We start from the raw sequence: 21,204 nt of genomic DNA, 5'->3' as shown, positions 1-21,204 counted from the left end.
TTTTAATTCCTGAAGAGAATTTAATGTAACTGTAGAATGAATTTTTTTTTTTTTTTTTTCGGTACGCGGGCCTCTCACTGTTGTGGCCTCTCCCGTTGCGGAGCACAGGCTCCAGACGCGCAGGCTCAGCAGCCATGGCTCACGGGCCCAGCCGCTCCGCGGCATGTGGGATCCTTCCAGACCGGGGCACGAACCCGCGTCACCTGCATCGGCAGGCGGACTCCCAACCACTGTGCCACCAGGGAAGCCCCATCTGTCCTTTTTTTTAAGTGTAGTTTTTAGTGCTTGTTATCATTGGTGGATTTGTTTACTGGTTAGGTTGCTCTCTTCTTTCTTTTCTTTTTTTTTTATTACTTTTTTATTTTAATAATATTTTTTTAATAACTTTATTTTTTCTTTTCTTCCTTTCTCTTTTTTTCTCTCCCTTTTATCTGAGCCGTGTGGCTGACAGGATCTTGGGGCTCCAGCTGGGTGTCAGGCCTGAGCCTCTGAGGTGGGAGAGCCAAGTTCAGAACATTGGGCCACCAGAGACCTCCCAGCCCCACATAATATCAATCCACGAGAGCACTCCCAGAGATCTCTGTCTCAATGCTAAGACCCAGCCCCACTTAATGACCAGCAAGCTCCAGTGCTGGACATCCTATGCCAAACAACTAGCAAGACAGGGACACAACCCCACCCATTAGCAGAGAGGCTGCCTACAATCATACTAAGTTCACAGACACCCCAAAACACACCACCGGACACTGTCTTGCCCACCAGAAAGACAAGATCCAGCCTCATCCACCAGAACACAGGCACCAGTCTCCTCCACCAGAAAGCCTACACAACCTACAGAACCAAACTAACCCACTGGGGGCAGACACCAAAAACAACGGGAACTGCAAACCTGCAGCCTGTGTAAAGGAGACCCCAAACACAGTAAGTTAAGCAAAATAGGAAGACAGAGAAATATACAGCAGATGAAGAAGCAAGGTAAAAACCCACCAGACCAAACAAAGAGGAAATAGGCAGTCCACCTGAAAAAGAATTCAGAGTAATGATAGTAAAGATGATGGAAAAATCTTGGAAATAGAATAGAGAAAATACAAGAAATGTTTAACAAGGACCTAGAAGAACTAAAGAGCAAACAAACAATGATGAACAATACAATAAATGAAATTAAAAATTCTCTAGAAGGAGTCAATTGCAGAATAACTGAGGCAAAAAAACGGATAAGTGACCGGGAAGATAAAATAGTGGAAATAACTACCACAGAGCAGAATAAAGAAAAAAGAAAGAAAAGAATTGAGGACAGTCTCAGAGACCTCTGGGACAACATTAAATACACCAACATTCGTATTATAGGGGTCCCAGAAGAAGAAGAGAAAAAGAAAGAGACAGAGAAAATATTTGAAGAGATTATAATGGAAAACTTCCCTAATATCGGAAAGGAAACAGTCAATCAAGTCCAGGAAGCAAGAGAGTCACAGGCAGGATAAATCCAAGGAGAAACACACCAAGACACATATTAATCAAACTATCAAAAGTTAAATACAAAGAAACAATATTAAAAGCAGCAAGGGAAAAACAACAAATAATATACAAGGGAATCCCCATAAGGTTAACAGCTGATCTTTCATCAGAAACACTGCAAGCCAGAAGGGTGTGGCAGGACATATTTAAAGTGATGAAAGGGAAAAACCTACATCCAAGATTACTCTACCCAGCAAGGATCTCATTCAGATTTGACAGAGAAATTAAAACCCTTACAGACAAGCAAAAGCTAAGAGAATTCAGCACCACCAAGCCAGCTTTACAGCAAATGCTAAAGGAACTTCTCTAGGCAGGAAACACAAGAGAAGGAAAAGACCTACAATAGCAAACCCAAAACAATCAAGAAAATGGTCATAGGAACATACGTATTCATAACTACCTTAAATGTAAATGGATTAAATGTTCCAACCAAACGACATAGACTGGCTGAATGGATACAAAAACAAGACCTGTATTTATGCTGTCTACAAGAGACCCACTTCAGACCTAGGGACACATACGACTGAAAGTGAGGGGATGGAAAAAGATAGTCATGCAAGTGGAAATCAAAAGAAAGCTGGAGGAGCAATTCTCATATCAGACAAAGTAGACTTTAAAACAAAGACTATTACAAGAGACAAAGAAGGACACTACATCATGATCAAGGGATCAATCCAAGAAGAAGATATAACAATTGTAAAAATTTATGAACCCAACATAGGAGCACCTCAATACATAAGGCAAATGCTAACAGTCATAAAAGGGGAAATCAACAGTAACAGAATCATAGTAGGGGACTTTAACACCCCACTTTCACCAATGGACAGATCATCCAAAATGAAAATAAATAAGGAAACACAAGCTTTAAATGATACATTAAACAAGATGGATTTCATTGATATTTATAGGACATTCCATACAAAACCAACAGAATAGAGTCCCTTCTCAAGTGATCATGGAACATTCTCCAGAATAGATCATATCTTGGGTCACAAATCAAGCCTTGGTAAATTTAAGAATATTGAAATTGTATCAAGTATCTTTTCCGACCACAACGCTAGGAGACTAGATATCAATTACAGGAAAAAAATCTGTAAAAAATACAAACACATGGAGGCTAAACAATATGCTACTAAATAACCAAGAGATCACTGAAGAAATCAAAGAGGAAATCAAAAAATACCTAGAAACAAATGACAATGAAAACACGATGACCCAAAACCTATGGGATGCAGCAAAAGCAGTTCTAAGAGGGAAGTTTATAGCAATACAATCCTACCTCAAGAAACAAGAAACAGCTCAAATAAACCTAACCTTGCACCTAAAGCAATTAGAGAAAGAAGAACAAAAACACCCCCAAAGGTAGCAGATGGAAAGAAATCATAAAGATCAGATCAGAAATAAATGAAAAAGAAATGAAGGAAATGATAGCAAAGATCAATAAAAGTAAAATCTGGTTCCTTGAGAAGATAAACAAAATTGATAAACCATTAGCCAGACTCATGAAGAAAAAAAGGGAGAAGACTCAAATCAATAGAATTAGAAGTGAAAAAGGAGAAGTAGCAACTGACACTGCAGAAATACAAAGGATCATGAGAGATTACTACAAGCAACTATATGCCAATAAAATGGACAGCCTGGAAGAAATGGACAAATTCTTAGGAAAGCACAACCTTCCGAGACTGAACCAAGAAGAAATAGAAAATATAAACAGACCAATCACAAGCAGTGGAATTGATACTGTGATTAATAATTTTCAAACAAACAAAAGCCCAGGACCAGATGGCTTCACAGGAAAATTCTATCAAACATTTAGAGAAGAGCTAACACCTATCCTTCTCAAACTCTTCCAAAATACAGCAGAGGGAGGAACACTCCTAAACTCATTCTACTAGGCCACCATCACCCTGATACCAAAACCAGACAAAGATGTCACAAAAAAAGAAAACTACAGGCCAATATCACTGATGAACATAGATGCAAAATTCCTCAACAAAATACTAGCACACAGAATCCAACAGCACATTAAAAGCATCATACACCATGATCCAGTGGGGTTTATCCCAGGAATGCAGGGATTCTTCAATATATGCAAATCAATCAATGTGATAAACCATATTAACATATTGAAGGAGAAAAACCATATGATCAAATTGAAGGAGCAAAACCATATGATCATCTCAATAGATACAGAAAAAGCTTTTTACAAAATTCAACACCCATTTATGATAAAAACTCTCCAGAAAGTAGGCATAGAGGGAACTTACCTCAACGTAATAAAGCCCATATATGACAAACCCACAGCCAACATCGTTCTCAATGGTGAAAAACTGAAACCATTTCCACTAAGATCAGGAGCAAGATAAGGTTGCCCACTCTCACCACTAGTATTCAACATAGTTTTGGAAGTTTTAGCCACAGCAATCAGAGAGGAAAAAGAAATAAAAGGAATCCAAATAGGAAAAGAAGAAGTAAAATTGTCCAAATAGGAAAAGAAGAAATAAAACTTTTCCAAATAGGAAAAGAAGTAAAACTGTCATTGCAGATGACATGATACTATACATAGAGAATCCTGAAGATGCTACCAGAAAACTACTAGAGCTAATCAATGAATTTGGTAACGTATCATGATACAAAATTAACGTACAGAAATCTCTTGCATTCCACTGCCAATTACCACTGCAACAAAAAGAATAAAATACCTAGCAATAAACCTATCAAACTACGAATGACATTTTTCACAGAAGTAGAACAAAAAATTTTACAATTTGTGTGGAAACACAAAAGATCACGAATAGCTAAAGCAATCTTGAGAAAGAGAAATGGAGCTGGAGGAATCAGGCTCCCTGACTTCAGACTATACTACAAAGCTACAGTAATCAAGACCATATGGTACTGGCACAAAAACAGAAATATAGAACAGGATATGGAACAGGATAGAAAGCCCAGAGATAAAATCACACACATATGGTCACCTTATCTTTGATAAAGGAGGCAAGAATATACAATGGAGAAAAGACAGCCTCTTCAATAAGTGGTGCTGGGAAAACTGGACAGGTACATGTAAAAGAATGAAATTAGAACACTTCCTAACACAATACACAAAAATAAACTCAAAGTGGATTAAAGACCTAAATGTACAGCCAGATACTATAAAACTCTTAGAGGAAAACATAGGCACAGCACTCTATGTCATAAATCACAGCAAGATCCTTTTTGACCCACCTCCTAGAGAAATGGAAATAAAAACAAAAATAAACAAACGGGACCTAATGAAACTTAAAAGCTTTTGTACAGCAAGGGAAACCATAAACAAGACAAAAAGGCAACCCTCAGAATGGGAGAAAATATTTGCAAACAAAGCCACTGACAAAGGATTAATCTCCAAGATATACAAGCAGCTCATGTAGCTCAATATCAAAAAAACAAACTACCCAATCCAAAAATGAGCCGGAGACCTAAATCGACATTTCTCCAACAAAGACATACAGATTGCCAACAAACACATGAAAGGATGCTCAACATCACTAATCATTAGAGAAATGAAAATCAAAACTACAATGAGGTATCACCTCATACCAGTCAGCATGGCCATCATCAAAAAATCTACAAATAATAAATGCTGAAGAGGGTGTGGAGAAAAGGGAACCCTCTTGCACTGTTGGTGGGAATGTAAATTGATACAGCCACTATGCAGAACAGTATGGAGGTTCCTTTAAAAACTAAAAATAGGACTATCATATGACCCCGCCATCCCACTACTGGGAATATACCCTGAGAAAACCATAATTCAAAAAGAGTCAGGTACCACAATGTTCATTGTAGCTCTATTTACAATAGCCAGGACATGGAAGCACCCTAAGTGTCCATCGACAGATGAATGGATAAAGAAGATGTGGCACTTATGTACACTGGAATATTACTCCGCCAGAAAGGGAAATGAAACTGAGTTATTTGTAGTGAGGTGGATGGACCTAGAGACTGTCATACGGAGTGAAGTAAGTTGGAAAGAGAAAAACGAATACCGTATGCTAACACATATATATGGAATCTAAAAAAAAAAGGTTCTGAAGAGCATAGGGGCAGGACAGGAATAGAGACACAGAGGTAGAGAATGGACTTGAGGACACGGGGAGGGGGAAGGGTAAGCTGGGTCGAAGTGAGAGAGTGGCATGGACATATATACACTACCAAATGTAAAATAGATAGCTAGTGGGAAGCAGTCACGTAGCACAGAGAGATCAGCTCGGTGTTTTGTGACCACCTAGAAGGGTGGGATAGGGAGGGTGGGAGGGAGATGTAAGAGGGAGAGGATATGGAGATATATGTATACATATAGCTGATTCACTTTGTTATACAGCAGAAACTAACATACCATTGTAAAGCAATTATACCCCAATAAAGATGTTATATATAAAAAAGAAATCTTTGGCACTGATAATAATAAGATGCACGCAGAATGAGACATGGCTTCCCGAGTTTCTTTGCATGCAAATACTTACAGTGTTTCATTATTTGGTCTCCTTGCTGTGCTTTCACATTGTTTGGAAAAGTTTTTAAAAATGGAAAATGAAAAATTCTGCCTGAAAGAGGTAAAAACAAACAACCACATTTGAGCTTTTGGTTTTTAAACTAAACCTGATCATGTCTATTTATGCTTTGTTCATCCAAATTCTCTACCTATTACAGCAGCCTCGTGTTCTGCACCATTGTCCTATCTGAAACGCTTCCTGGGAGAGAGTAAAGGCTTCTGAATTATCATTAGCATGCTTCCAGCTTAGATAAGATGCTTTTGAATGCTAAGTTTTTTGTGTGGGCTCTAGAGATGAAAAAAACTTAAATGTATCACATTGAATCATGGATTTTGCAATGCTCATTTAAAGCTATCTTCGTGGTGTATTAAGGTTTGCTCCTCACTGCTCTCCTCACCACTGGCCTCGATGAACAAATAACCATTCAGAATTCATGGCTTTGAATTATAACTGGGAATCTCTTTTGTAAAGATTTGAAGATTCTGGACCTGACATTATGGTGTGAATTTTCTGCTTTTTTGGATTATGTGCAGAAATGTAATGTGGTTGCTCCCTATTCATTCATGTTTCCCTCTAAGAAATTTAGCTTATGGAAAGGGGCAAATGTCAAGAAATTAAAGGAAGGCTGTACTTATATATCATTCCTAAGATGAAACCAAAGGGAGGCACAAAGGAAAACTGGGTGAAGAAATAGCGGGAGGGAGCTCGGGCTGTGCGAACCTCAACCTTTCCTGAGGAGGAAGGAGAAATGAGGCAATCCAGAATGCATATTTCTACGTATTATTCTTCTCCAGTATTAACAAGACAGTTCCTTGCAGGAATGCCTTTGTGTAAAAGCAGGAAGGTGGAGAATATATAAGAACTATCTGAGCTTCTGGACTCACTTTCAAAAATCAGTCAGCTTGTTATTTTGCATGAGAGATAGAGAGAGGGAGCGAGAGGGAGAGATCGTGTGTGTGTTTGATGCTGGCTCTGTAGCTGATACTTAGAGACACTCTGTGTGAACCAATCTACAGTTAACAGGAAATGTGGTTGTTCTTGGCCTTCAGATAATAGCACTGGGTTCTGTGTACTGTATCTTTTTTGAAATTTTAATCATAGATACCAAGGAGAGTTTGGGGGCCATCTGCCTAGGCAGCTGTGTGCGTTATCCACACAGCAGCTGCAGGGCAGAGGGGTGACCCAGAGTTTGCACAAACAGTCCACTGACCCAGCTTCAGGCTCTCCATCCTCACTAACATCCAAGGTTTCTAGCTTTAGAGATAGAGAGGGAGTCAGTTGAAGCTTGTAATTCCAATCAAGACAGCCTCTGTGTGACTGCATTCCCATCTCACTTTGATACTGGCCCACAATTGCATAATGCTGTTTTTTTTTTTTTAAACCCGGAGGTTGTAGTCTCTTTCATCTACTGAAATAGAAAACCCCTGAACTAAAGTTTTAACATGTCAGTGACTTCAGAAGTGATGTGACCTCTTTGCCACAAAAGTGGAGGTGACCAGAATCAGCTTTATCATAAACCGGCATCTGTATCCTCTGTTTTAGTTGTTCTCTCACCAGCTTTGCTCACTTCCAGCCCATCCTCCACCTTGCTGCCAGAGTGATACTTTACAAAAGCAAATCTGAGTAATTCTGTTTTGAATTCTTCAGTGGTTCCCCGTCCTCTAAACAACTTGGCCTGGTACTCAGAGCCCATCATAGCCTGCTTCTCCCTGGTCTCCTCTCCTCACTCATCCTCCTCCACGTAACCATAAGTCTTCTTGTTTTAGTTTTTCTGAATGACTTTCATCCCACTGTCTCTTGCTTTTGTGCCTTCACACAAGCTATTCCATCTTCTTGGTATGCTTTTCCCCACACGTGTCTGGCTAACTCCTGTCTGTTCTTCAGGGCTCAGCAGAAGTCACTTCCTCAGGAAGCCTTCCATAAGCCCTGCTGCCATTTAGAAATTCTCCCTCTGTTCTCCCAGAGTACTCTGTTCTGTTCTCAGCTCTATCATAACATTTGCTTTATTGGACCTAAATATTGGCTGTCATGTGTGTTGTCCCCAAACAGCTGCCTGTGACTCTGATGGTTGGGATGAGCTCTTACTCATCTTTGTATCTTCAGACTTTTGCGTAGCGTTTGGAACACCGCGAGTACTCAGTTAATATTCTTTGAAGCTCAGTTAATAGTGCATAGCTCTCTGAGTACAGTGAGTGGTCTGTCTTCTTGGTTACCTCAAAAGCTTCAGGTAGAACTGCACCTACCTACGCAAGGCACAAAGTAGGTGTATGATGATAACACGTGCTGGTTGATTAATTATAAATAGGTTGATTCTAAGACAGTGGCATTCTAGTGTCCCTCTGTTAGTGCCTCATCTAATTAATTGATTGAGAATACCTGCTTAGGCTGCATAATATCCTTTTAGGGTGACGTTTTTCCAGCTGTGAGTTGTGACCCATTAGTGGGTCATGAAAACAATAAGTAAATCAAGACTAGCGTTAAAAGCAAAAAACATGAAATAAAATAGACAAGAGAATATCAGTGTATCACATGTAAAACAGTTAAGTAGTGCTTTGTTTTATTTCAGTTACATGTGTCGTGTTTACTGGGTTGCAATGTAAAAAAAGTATTTCTTAGTATGCATTTCAGTGAGAAAGAAAAAAAGTCCGGAGAACAGTGCTTTAAGGAAAGAATGAAATCCTTCATACCCTGCCATTCCATTCTGGATTGAAGTGAATTAGTTGAATCAGTAAGATGTCCCTCACTGATCGCAAACCAGCCAGGAGCTTGTGCCTTTTCTGTCCCCACACTAAGCTAGTCCTTACGGGGCTAGGAATCTGTTCTGTAATGGAAGATAGTCTTCTGTTGGGAGAGAAATAGCTTGAAAAAACAAGAAAAAAACCAAACACTGGAAACCTTCTATAGTGTTTTCTTTTTTTTTTAACTAAGGATTAAGACATTAGGTAAAAATCACCCTACTGAGCCTACTTCCTCCACTTCTTCAGAAATGATGCTCTCTGATAAGGATTAGGGCTAGTTGATCTTTGAGATACCAGTTTCGTACTCCATTTTGCAACTGCAGTTATAGTCTGATTTAAGGCTAGAGTTATGAATTAGCTAAGAATAAGCTGTGAGGGTCTTCTAGCTGCAGGCTGAATCGACTGTTTGGAGTCAGTTTTCAGGAGGAAATAGGACAGTTCATTTTCTTCTGGTCTATCTGAAAATGACCCCATGACTATGGAGCTGGTCTAGAAGGCAGGGAGTGAAGGGGCAGGGGGCCATCGACCCGCTGACTATTTTCGAATCTGAGTTTCTGCCACAGCTTGGCAGGCTTTACCGTTTGTTTTTTTACTCACTCTTTTGTTGGCACGTTTCTAAAAGCACAGCAGTGGCTGGGGTAGGTCAGCGTGGCGTCCAGGAGGTTGGTAAGTGTTTCTCTTGAGGGCAGTCTTTTTAGAGAATAGGATGATGTGGCAATTAGCGTCTGAATGGACTCCAGCCCATAGCTGGGCAGGGCCTGCAGTTTAGTGGAAGAAATATCCCTGAAAAGTAAAAGGGAGAAAGGTTTACGAATTGATTTATTTAACATGTATGATTCATAGAATGAAACTTCCTCTCCACAATAGTATCCTTCTAGGTTCTGAGGAATCTTTTCTCCACCTCGCTTTCTCGCTCATTCTCCATTTCAGTTAGTCTCATTAACATCTGAATTCAAAAAAGCTACGTGGTCTCTTTTCTGATAGGCACCCCATTATTCTTTTCAAGGCTGAGTATGACTCCTCGTACCTGTCATACATTCATTAGCATTCTCTCTCTCCCCTCTGCTGCTTCCTTTCTCCCCCTCTCTCCCTCCCTCTACGTCTCTCCACTTAGCAGAAGTGAAATAACTACTTGCTTTAAGAGAGAGCAGGCACGTGCAGTGACATCAGCTTTTGTGCTTTACTCCAGGGGGAAATATTTAGGGCTTCAGATGCCTCGGTCTTTGATCGATCAAGTTCTGCAGGGTAGGTTTTCATGAAGCACAGGCTAGTTACGCTATTCAGAGCCACTGTGTGGCCTTAGCCACCCTCCACCTTCTCTAAAGGCAAGCTGGGTTCATCAGTCCAAAGCAAGCAAACGCTCGGCCATGCAAGCAAAACCGTGTGGAAAGCTCGGGTTTTTCACACAAGGTCCTGAATGCCTCAGCTTTTCTAGACTCGAGGCAATGCCCAAGAAAACTCCAAACAAATTAAGTGTGAGGAGGAAGAGTCAGTGGGAATTTAAAAATTCTGCCTATCTTCTAAGTGGCTGCTGCCATGAAAGTTTTCCAGGAGCACAGCCCCCTGCAGCAAACTGACCCAATACTTAGTGCCCATCTCATGGGAGGGGCTCAGTAGGGGATTGATGGACAGATGAACTTGACAACGTGGCATGATGACTAGTGTAGGCCCTTGGTGGAATAATCAAGGTGGCAGAATTTGCCTCGGGGGCTGCAGACTCATTGCTTTTGTGTCCTTATTGATTTACGTAACCAGTGTTCTCATTCTGCTTTACAGAGTTATTATCTTAGATGTATTAGGGATTGACCACATGATTCTTTGCAGGCCTGGTGATTTTTTTTTTTTTTTTTGGTGGGGGTAAAATATTTTAAATTAAGATTCTAGAAATGGCAAGGTCTCATTACAAAGGAGTGAATCTCTGATGATTGATTTTCAGTTTCAGTGAGAGACTCATGGGGGAAATATTTTGGGGGTGTGGAAGGAAGGACCACTTCTAGATATCACTTAAACCCTAAGGGTATAATGAGAATAGTTATTTGGAGAGTAAGAGACCTAGATCTGGTCCCACTGTTCTGGAAAAGTCAGTGTAGATGCCTACCGGGCTCACAGTCATTTCTAAGCAGGCAGACCAAGCAGGTTTTCAAGCAAAAACTGTCATGCAGCGCGTCTTATGATCATACTCACTCGTTCTTGTGCCTGACCAAAGGCAACTCTCCTTAGCTATTCAGTGCCCAAGTAGGTGACCAGTTTGCTGTAAGAACTCTGCCTATAGGGTGTGCTAGACTGGAGAGTATTCAAGCAATGTGTAAGATTCTGAGTCTGGTGTACTTTGAATATGAGACATAACAGACAGGGACCCCTAGGGTAGGATGGCAGAAGCTGAGAGACAGCAGAAAAAACAGTAGGCAGGAAGCACGAGGAGGTGGAAGCCATGAGTAAGTAGAAATCATGACGTCGCGTGGAGAAGAGAGAGGAGTTAGGATGGATGATGGCAGAAGTTAGGAAGTGGAGAAGGTCAGGAGTTTTACTGGTGGGAATTAGGATGTAGAGAGAATCAGGGGTTGACGGCTGCAGGAAATAAGTAGACAGTCAGAATGGGTAGTGACAGGAGTTGATAGTGGCAAGAGCTAGGAGCTAGACGAAGTCAGGAGTTGATAGTGGCAGAAGTAGGCGGTAGACAGAGTCGGGAGTTGATAGAGAGGAGGTAGGAAGTAGATGCTCAGGAGATGACAGTGGCAGGAGCTAAGAAGTAGAGTTCGGTGGGCTGTAGAAAGTAGACAGAATCATGACTGGATACAGGCAGGAGCTAGGGTATAAAGAATACCTGGGTCGGTTCATTCCTCCCCCTGATCAAAACCCTAAAGCCCCCTCACCTCACTCAGAGAACAGGCAAAGTCCTTATAAAAGCCACAAGCCTCATAACCTGGCTTTCGCCACCTCTCGTCCTCCTGTTCTAGGCCCCTCCTCCTGGCTCACTCTGCCACACTGGCCTCCTGCTTAGTTCCCTGCACCTGCAATGCTCTTCCTACCGATACCCACACAACTTGCTCCCTCACTTCTTTCAGGTATTTGCTTAAATAACACTTGTTCAGGACAGTCTTAACTGACCATCCTCCTTAAAATGCTAGCTCCCTCCCTAGAACTCCTTTTGCCCAGCCACCTGAAGTTTTCTCCTCCATGGCCATCTGGAATACTACATATTTTCTTTACTCATTTGATCCTTGTCTGTCTTTCCCACTCTATGAAGGCAGAGACGTTTGTCTTTTCTTCTTCTCTGCTGCTTCCCTGATGTCTAATCCAGTGCCCGGCACACAGTGTGGACTTACAGTTACTGGATAAATCAGTGAATGAATGGATAAACAAACAAATGAACTGGGTTACACTGCTCACTATCTTTCTAGTACTGTTCTCATTTTAAAGTCACGTGCCTGTTTATCACTTTGCCTGTTTATTGTTCTTTCCCCTCCATGGCTCTAATCTCTTTATGAGCAGGTCCCGGAGCTGGCCGCTGTCCCTGCAGCTTGGTGCCTGGTAAACAGGACGTGTTCCACCCACGCTTGTTGAAGGCACGAGTGATAGCGTGCCAGGGGTAGGGACTAATGGGCCGGCATCTCTGTGGCGAAGGTGACGAGGCCACTGCCGTCACTGCTGCAGAGTTTCTGGAGGCCTGTTGCATTGCTCCCTGAAGCCTGACCGCAGCTGCAGTTGTTTCCTACAGGATGTTTCCGGCTTCCTAAGGCCTTGTCGGGAGACTAATGGTTCAGTTTCCTGCTCCTCTTCATTTTCCCCTGTGTCCTTATGCTCAGCTCCCATTAACTGAGGGCATTTGCCTCTGCTCCTTGCATCCTGAGGGAGCCTGACGCATAGCAGCTCACACAGCCTTAATTCCCACGAGGGGATGCCAGGGGACACCACGCCCCCCTGCCAGCACATTAGGAGGCCCTCCGTGTTTGATGTTGGTTGAACCGTGTCTCCACCAAATTCACATGTTGAAGTCCTAACCCCCAGTACTGCAGAATGTGACCTGAATTGGAAATAGGGTCTTTACAGAGGTGATCAAGTTAAAATGAGATCGTTAGGATGGACCCTAATCCAGTATGACTGGTATCCTTACAAAAAGAGGGAAATTTGGAGACAGACAGACAGACAGACACACAGAGCACCCTGTGAAGACGGGACTTATGCTGCCACCACCAGGAGGAACTACAGGCCTGGAACAGGTCCTGCCCTTGCAGCCCTCAGGAGGAGCCAGCCCTGCCCATACCCTCATTTCAGACTTCTAGCCTCTAGAACTGCAAGACAAGACATTCCTATGGTTTCAACTCCCAAGTTGGTGGTGCTTTGTTACGGTAACCCTTGCACGTGCAGAGACTGGTTCCCCGCAAAGCAGGCTGGGAACCATGTGGCTGGACTCCCTGAGCGGGCCTGCTGGGCTGCAGCGGGTGGGGAGGGGGGGGCAGCAGTACTGTACTCACAAGATGCTAGGCCCGGTGGCCCCCCGGAAGGCGCCATTGTGTATCTTCTCCAGGTGCGCGTTTTCCTTTAGCTCCCTGTGGGGAAGGACAGTGTCCTCAGTGGAGTTTGCAGCTCATGTGTAAACAGTCATAGCTGTGCGCATGCACGGTGAGAGCAGCCTGTGGGCATGGTGCTCAGGGGTCGAGGGGACAAGGCGGGGCTGTAGGTAAAATGAGAAAAAGACGTTCTTGTCCTGGGAGAAATTGTGAAATCGCTGGTGTGCTTGGCTCCGCCTTTCCTCTGCGATTTTCCCCTCACTCAGTGGAACCCTTTGTCCTACAACTTAAAGTACTCCCTACCTCTGTCCTGGAGTTGTGAAGAAAATGCTGCTCCCGTGTTCAAGGCTGAAGGGTGGAAGTGCAGCCCACTCTGCATCAGGCCGTCATGACCTTGGAGGGCTCAATGTTTGTTCATAGTAACAGACTGAAGTTTGCAAATTCTTTACTTAAAAGAAAAGTGGGGTCCATTCAAAGCTAGCCCCTTTCATCATGTTAATTGGACTCTTTCTTTCAGCTGTGCATTTCTCAGCGGGTTAGAAAGGGGAGGAAGGACAGCCTGTATAGGAAATTCCCCCTACCCCGGGTGCCCCACGGGTCTGTGCCCTGTGCTTGATCGTTGCCAGGTGTGTGTATTGTAGAAACAAAAGGGTTGAAGGCCACTGCTGTTCAGGAAGCCAAAATCTGCAATGGGAGTAACGACCTGAGGGCTTCTGTTCCCTAAGCTCAGGACAGCTCGGAGTGAACTGCTCAGGACCAGCCGAGCCTAGCCCCGCTGAGCAGCTCCCGTCTGGGCCCTGACGCTGGTGTCTCCAAGGACAGGTCCCTCTCTGGGTGGACAAGGAAGCCGGGAGAGGAGTCCCTGGGCCCAGACTTGTCAGCTTACTTTTGATTGCTTTCTTCCTACAAGAGAAGGGTGGCGTCTCAAAGAGCATTCTGGAAAACGCTGGACAGTGGGCACGGTGTACATCCATTGCTGGCGTGATGATTTTGAGCATAGGACATGATTCTTCTGCACCACTGTTACAGTGGCAAAACAAATACGCCAACACCCGCTGCCCCCTCCCTTGCAGGATCCTCAGTAATTACCTGGTTCATCTCATAGCTTTATATCTTCTTCATCGTCTTTCTGCAAGTCTCCACATCACCTCTGCCATTTAAAAACTGTAAAAGCCCTGCATCTCACTCCCTCGGTGGCTGCCTTCCACATGCTTCTACTAAGCGTTTTCCTCGGAAAGCCTCGGCTCTTTCATCACGATGCACCCGTCAGTCTCACGTCGTCCCATCCCCTGGGTGTATTTCCATTTTCAAGGAGATGAGGTTGTCAGAGTCAATTGCTGTTTAAAATGTAAATCAAGAGAAAAATTCCTTCCCAAACCTCCATGGCTCTTCTTCCTGATTTGATTTGTTTTAATTATGTTCAGTTATGGTCATAAATCATTGAAACCGGGCTCTGTGAGCAAATAATCCTCATGTCAGCCAGGTCAAATTAATTGTTCAAATTTCAGGACAGCATTTCTCATGTTTTATTAAAACTCAGATCTTTTTGTATAATGATAACTCTGTATTATGTAACTTGGTCAAAAATAAATCCAAAAGTTATCTACCACAGTTTCCTGGGGGGTCGCTTTTGGGAACTCTCCCGAGTGGCATGGCCTTCTAGGTGTGAGAAGGATAGGAAGGATGACCTTTTGAAGTACAGTGGGAGACCTCCCAAACTCCAGCCAAGGCTTCCTTGATGGGGGTGCTCCGGGAATGGTAGGGCTGGGCTCTCGGACCCCTGGAGGTGTCTGAGGGTAACCTTCTGAAGCTGCTCCTCTCCACCCTGTCTTAGTAAGTAACATATTGAGAACTTTGTAGGGCTGTGGTGTCATTGTTCTGAACAACTTTGGACAGGTCTTTATATGAGGAAGGTGTCAGAAATGGGGCTGGACATGCCCATAGTTTGAAACTTTTGCTTGATGGTTTTGAAAACTACTCCCTCTGCCCTGCTCAACCCTTCAATGGGTCTGCTCGCTCTTGGAAGAGAATTCAGACTCCTTCTCACGGCCCCTCAGTCCTGATGACTTGCTCCTGCTGCATCTCCAGCTTAATCTCATCCAGTGTTCCCTTTGCCGATGACCCTTAAGCCGCATTGGCCTCCTCTCAATTCTTGGAGTTTATCAACTTCTTTTCTTGCCCACCTCAGGACCTTTGCACATGCTGCTCCCTCTTTCTGTAATGCGCTTTGTCTGATGATTGCCAGTGCGGACTCCTTGTCATCCTTTAGGCTCAGTCTAAATATCATACCCTTGGTGAGGCTGTCCCTGAGCACCTAACCTAGAGTCAGTCTGCCCCTGGTACTCTCTCAGATCTCAGGGATAGGTTATTTCCTTCACAGTATGTATCACTACCTGCAATAATTTCATTTATTTACTTGCCTTTTCCCTGTCTCTTCTGCTAGTACAGAAACTTCATTAGGGCAGGGACTGTTTCCACTGTACCATTGTAGACACAGCACTTAACGTAGTGACTAATGTATTGGTGATGCTTAATAAGGGTGTGTTGAATGAATAAATGAATGGAATTAACTTGTGTTCTTGGCAAACTGATTTGTGTTCTCGGCTTCCTCTTTCTGGCGACAGTGAGGTATGGGGAATACATACTAATGGGACTTCGGGACTTTTCTAAGTCCACACCTGTTCTGGCGCCTCTAAAGCCGTTGAGACACTGCTGACCAAGGACCTCCCACCTTACGCTCTGCTTTCCCTGACCTCCCAAAGATGTACTCTGCTGAGTAGCCTCTCACCTCTGCTTTTGCTCTGGCTTCTTTTCCTTATCTCTTGTTTCCCCCCAATTTTATATTCAGTCCTCTTACTTTTCCTCCTTGTGCAGGTGACCTCAGCCACAAAGAACTTCACCCATCCCCTCTCCTCAGGTAATTCTGACTTCTGTGTCCCTAGCCCTGGCCTGCCGCTTCCAGCCCTCTGTCCTCCCTGCTAACCTGTGAGCCAACCTTCTTTAAGCACCCCTCTCACACTTCCTATCCCAGGACTTTAAACGGCTTATTCTCTACAGAAGAGAGTCCAAATTGTTTACTCTAGCATCTGAGGCCCTTCCTGCTTTGTCTCTAACGCACATCTAGGACTTTCTAAAAGGTACCGTTTTCTGGTCTTTGAGCACATCCCATGCATCCTCCTCTGGGCTGTTCTTCTTGTCCTCTGACCGGAGTGCATTTTCCTTCCATCTTTGCCTGTCCAAGTTAGGCTCAGCTCAAAATCTACATCTCTCATGAGGCTTTCTCTAATTTCCTTCTCTTCTGCCTTTGAAATCTCAGAGGACTTCACCTCTCTCAGGCCAGGCACCATATTTTGCCTTCTGTTTTAGTAACTACGTAGTGTACAGTTTATATACCATTTGGAGATGTTTCTTCCTAGGCTGTAAGCTCCTGCAGGGCAAACACCAGGGCTTCTGCATCTTCATTTCCCCTCAAAATATAGCACGTTCCTTCAGACACAGCTGATGCTTGGCAAACACTTTGAGTGAGTAACAGAATGAGGCATCTGAGAGGACTGTGCCAGGAGAGGATAAGCCTCTGATTTTAATTTGGCAGAAACAGATTCGATTGGCCAGAGTGAACCCTGCGTTGAATTCAAATCAACAAGAAAATGAGGGAAAATCCACTCCATGGTAGGAAGGACAACTGTTTAAAAAGCTACCATTCCTTGAGCACTTAGTATGTACCAGACCTGTGCTAACTGCATAAAAATACAATCTTATTTAATTATCATTCATTCACAATTAACTGTATAATGTAACAAATAATAAATGAGCACGTACTCTATGCCAGGCACCGTGCTAAGTACTGAGGATGCAAAACAGACCTTTGCATTTTGGTGGCGGTATCCTCAAAACAAGCCTGTCAGCAGCTCCATTTTATGGATGAAGACACTGTGGTTTAGATTGGTTGAGTAACTTGCTCAGGGTCAAGGTGATAAACAATGGGATTGGAGTTTGAGTCCCAGTTAGTGACTGTTAGATCCATTCTCTTCTCCACCAAGCTATATAACATGGTATCCATATAATAGGGTCTTTGGTTACTATTTGTAGTAAAAATAAATAGTATATTGTGTAGACAGGCTACTTAACTTCAGACCGGCGGCATCAGCATCTCCTGGGAGTTTGTTAAAATTTCAAATTCTCGGGCCCTACCCTAGAGCCACTGAATTAAAATGTCTGGGAGTGGGGCTCAGGAACCTGTGTTTTAGCAGTCTCCATGTGGTTCTTATGTGTGTTATTTGAGAAGCACTGGTGTAGACCATGGTTTATACATATGGCTTATTTATTATTAAAAGCCTTTTCATTTGTGTGTTTTCCTTAACTTTGGCTTTAGTTGAGCCTTTCATGTGCCGTTAGGTTTTACTGTACACAAGTGTATGCTGTTTGTCACCTTACCCGGTACCTGTCATGGTCCAAGCAGCCTCCACCCTGGCCCTGCGAGCTTTGTGAACGAGCCCCTCTTTTAGGAAAGGAGCCATAGAAAGAAAGGTTGAGAACAGTGAAGGGAGCAGTAGGGATGCTTCTCTAAAGTTGAAGGCTGTTAACACTGGGGACTGGGGTCGGATGTGGTGAAAACGCAGGGCTCCCTCACCTTGTGGAATGTGAACTCCTTACTCCCCCCCGCGTCCCCCCCCCCACCCAGCCCGCAGCAGTAAGGAGATGGGCTTCTGTGTGGGCCTGTTGTGGCTGAATCGGCTGGTAAATGGCATTATCCGATTTCTCTGCAGTGGGGCCGGGAGGAAGAATTTCTTCACTGAAATCACGCTGCCTCTAACACACCATCGACCCGAGCGAGGGGACTAGAGAGGGAGGCTGTGAGGTGGGGGAGCCTAGAGTAGGGTGTTGAATATTTCAGCAAACTGTCAACTTCAGTGTATGCAGGCTGCATCTATCTTCGATATCAGGGTGCTCTGCGGTTTCCAGCCAGCCAGTTGCCTAGTAACATGCGTACCACACTGAGGACCAGCCACTTGAAAGTTTATTTTTGTCCTGAGTTAGTTGCTGAAGATTGAATGTGATGTGGTAGCCAGAGTAATATTTCATTTTTATTCATGAGCTGGGGAAATAAGCACATACTTACAGGGAAATCAGCGTTGTCCCATTGAATGCATGACTTTGTATTTCTTCAAATCCATTTCCATATAGTTTTCTAAGGAGGGAGGAGAGAGGTTTTAGGAGCAAAAGAAACACAGTTTGGAATCACACATTCTTCCTTCTGTGACATTTATTACTAGGATAATTACTGGCATTTACAATATGTAGCTCTGTCTCTCTAACATCTTAGATCCTCGGGGCCTGCTGAGATGAGACTGTGTTCTTGCTCTAGCTGGCTTCCACCTCTACCACCAGCACCACCACTAACTTGTTAAGTGTTTATTAAGTGCCAGGTATTGATCAACCATTCTACGTATTTATGATTTCATCCTCATCGTCACTTCCATTGCTCTGGTCAGAAACCTAAGCCTTCATGTTGTTGTGTAGCTTGCTTACGGTCAGAGAAAACAGTGGCAGAACTGGAATGTGAGGCTAGAGCTGTCTAACACTCCAGTCTTGTGTCTGGCTCTGCAGGCCAATCTGGGCATATGGGCTTTCCGGGCCGCCGAAAGCTGAGGGCAGAAGAAGGCTCCAGTACTGAGCGAGCGTTTCTTTTTCTTGGATGAGCCTGTGGTTTTGCTGATGCCACATTTTGTTCCACAACCAAGATTTCAATGTCTGTAAACAGTTCTTGAAGACCCATTAGTGGATAGTGAAATCAATTTAGTTGGGTACAATCAGCCTTAAGAAAAATGAAATAGAACAGAATGGATCAAAATGGAAAATGTTAGAGTATGTTGCATGTAATCGGGGTAGTACTCTTTCTGAAGTTTTGTTCCACCATTTTTGAATGTTATGTACATGTAAGTATATGTATACATCTATACGTATAAGTCTGCCCAGAACAAGACATAGGAGACTCCTTAGAACACAGATGCTGGGAAACGTTAGAAGCAGAAAAGAGCTTGGAGAGGAGCAAGCGGCAACCCTTCATTTGACAGAGAAGGAAAGAGGCTCAGAGAAGAAAGTGACTTGTCTGAAGTTCACAATAGGTGGAAATGAGACCAGAACACACTGTGACTGGGGCTACCTCCAGCACATCCGTTTTGCTGGTTGATTTGACTCGTCTTCCCTGAGACAGCCACACGGCCCCTCTTCCTCCTCCTGTAGAGCTATGTTTGATGTCATGTTCTCGGCGTGGGCTTTCCTGGCCACCCTATTTAAGCTGCGCCCCCAGCATTCCAGCATTCTCTGTCTCCCTTCTCTGATTTGCTTTATTAGCATCTGACCCACGATTATATTACTGTCTGCCTCCCCGGAAGAATGTAACCTTTATGAGAGCAAGGATTCAATCTGTTCTGTTCACTGCAGAATCCCCTGCATGTAGGACAGTGCCTGGCGCCTGGGAGGATTACAGTAAATATATGTTAAATGAATTGGATGAACAAATGGTTATATATAAGATGAATTTCTCACTGTAAACCATGGCCAAGCAAGTTTGAAAGCCACAGTCTCAAATAGAAATATTTGTGTAAGTTCTTTATGAACAATGCTATGAGACTCAAGTGAGAAAGGGCTGTGGTGTGATATAAAATTGAGCCGCCGCATCTGGCCAGGTGCTAGCTTCCCTTTACAGGGCAGCTGCACGCCCATGTCAGGGACAGGTTGGGGGCGACATGAGAAACAGTTTAGACACAGTCTCCACCTACTCCTCCAGGTGGCTGCTGTCCACAGGGTTTCTCTAGCCTTTGTTAAATGAAACAAGCGTGCGATTTAATTTCATTGTATGTGTATGTGTGTAGTGGATGTGCGTAATATGTATGTCTATAGTGTGTGTTTGTGTGTGTGTGTGTGTGTGTGTGTGTGTGTGTGTTTGGGTGGGGGGGGCGTCTCTTTCCATCAACACACCTGAGACAAACCAGCATATATATAAGTATAGTTGGGACTCAGTGTTGAAGCTTGACACTTGAACACTGAAATTCAGAGAATATAGAGACTACAAAATAATTGAGTTCAAAGAGAGCAGGGGAGCATAGTTAATTCGTTTTGTTAAACCCCCAGATCTCTCATAATGCTTGCTACCTAACACGAGTTCAGTCAACAGGCTGGGGGGAGCGGTGGCCTTGCCCTTCCACGGGAGGAAGAGCCTTGTCTGGCTTTCCCTGCTCCCATGGGCTTCCTTCTGGAATTCTTCTGAGTTTACAGCTTCACACACGAGCTCCTCACTATATTGTGTAATGGATTATTGGATGCCATTTTTCAATAGTTTTCTGTCCCTGTCTATATTGTAGAATCCGAGGAGATTGGTATTTGGTTTATCTCTGTTGTCTTGTGGCATTACACACAACTTTCACACAATCCCACTAGAATTCTCTTTTAATTTTACACTTAGAATATTGTCCTTTCGCAGTCTCTTGTCATTTTGGGGATTGAATTCCTTTGCAGTAATCTCTTTTAGATGAAGAAATCATACCTGTCTTTTCTCTGGACTCCTTTGAAACTGGATTTCTTAGAGTCTAGGCCAGTGTCTGTCAAATCATTCTCCTCCATCCACTGAATAGGAATCATCTGGAACTGCTGGCCACAAATGCAGATGCAGACCTACTGACCAGGTGCACTGCAGACCTACGGAATCAGAACCTGGCCGTGGTGTCCAGGAAAGTGCACTTTTATAACAAGCTCTCCCAGTGAGCTTCGGGCGTGCCACTTTGGGACCTTGCCTTAGGGTATATCCTAGGATGGTGCAGCTCTCATTATTTCCATAGCGCAAATCAGATGGTCTGCTGGACAGAATTGAGTCCAGACTCTGGTCCCCTTACTGCTTTCTCTACCTTC

General features: G+C 43.5%; 1 protein-coding gene across 1 annotated transcript in view; it reads right to left on the bottom strand.

Annotated features, from left to right (window-relative positions):
* LHCGR (luteinizing hormone/choriogonadotropin receptor) overlaps window positions 1–21,204 on the bottom strand; it is a 61,563-nt gene that overhangs the window by 6,189 nt on the left and 34,170 nt on the right. Inside the window, exons 7-10 of the mRNA XM_060169023.1 lie at window positions 18,416–18,484; window positions 13,261–13,335; window positions 9,383–9,568; window positions 6,018–6,098 (exon numbers count right to left, since the gene is read on the bottom strand). Of these exons, the coding sequence (XP_060025006.1) occupies window positions 6,018–6,098; window positions 9,383–9,568; window positions 13,261–13,335; window positions 18,416–18,484 (411 nt within the window). The remainder of the gene's footprint in view (window positions 1–6,017; window positions 6,099–9,382; window positions 9,569–13,260; window positions 13,336–18,415; window positions 18,485–21,204) is intronic.

The sequence above is a fragment of the Lagenorhynchus albirostris genome, chromosome 13 (genome assembly GCF_949774975.1).
Source record: "Lagenorhynchus albirostris chromosome 13, mLagAlb1.1, whole genome shotgun sequence".
Classification (NCBI taxonomy): domain Eukaryota; kingdom Metazoa; phylum Chordata; class Mammalia; order Artiodactyla; family Delphinidae; genus Lagenorhynchus; species Lagenorhynchus albirostris.
The sequence above is the reverse complement of the archived record's forward strand: the minus strand, read 5'-3'. Positions and strand labels throughout refer to the sequence as shown.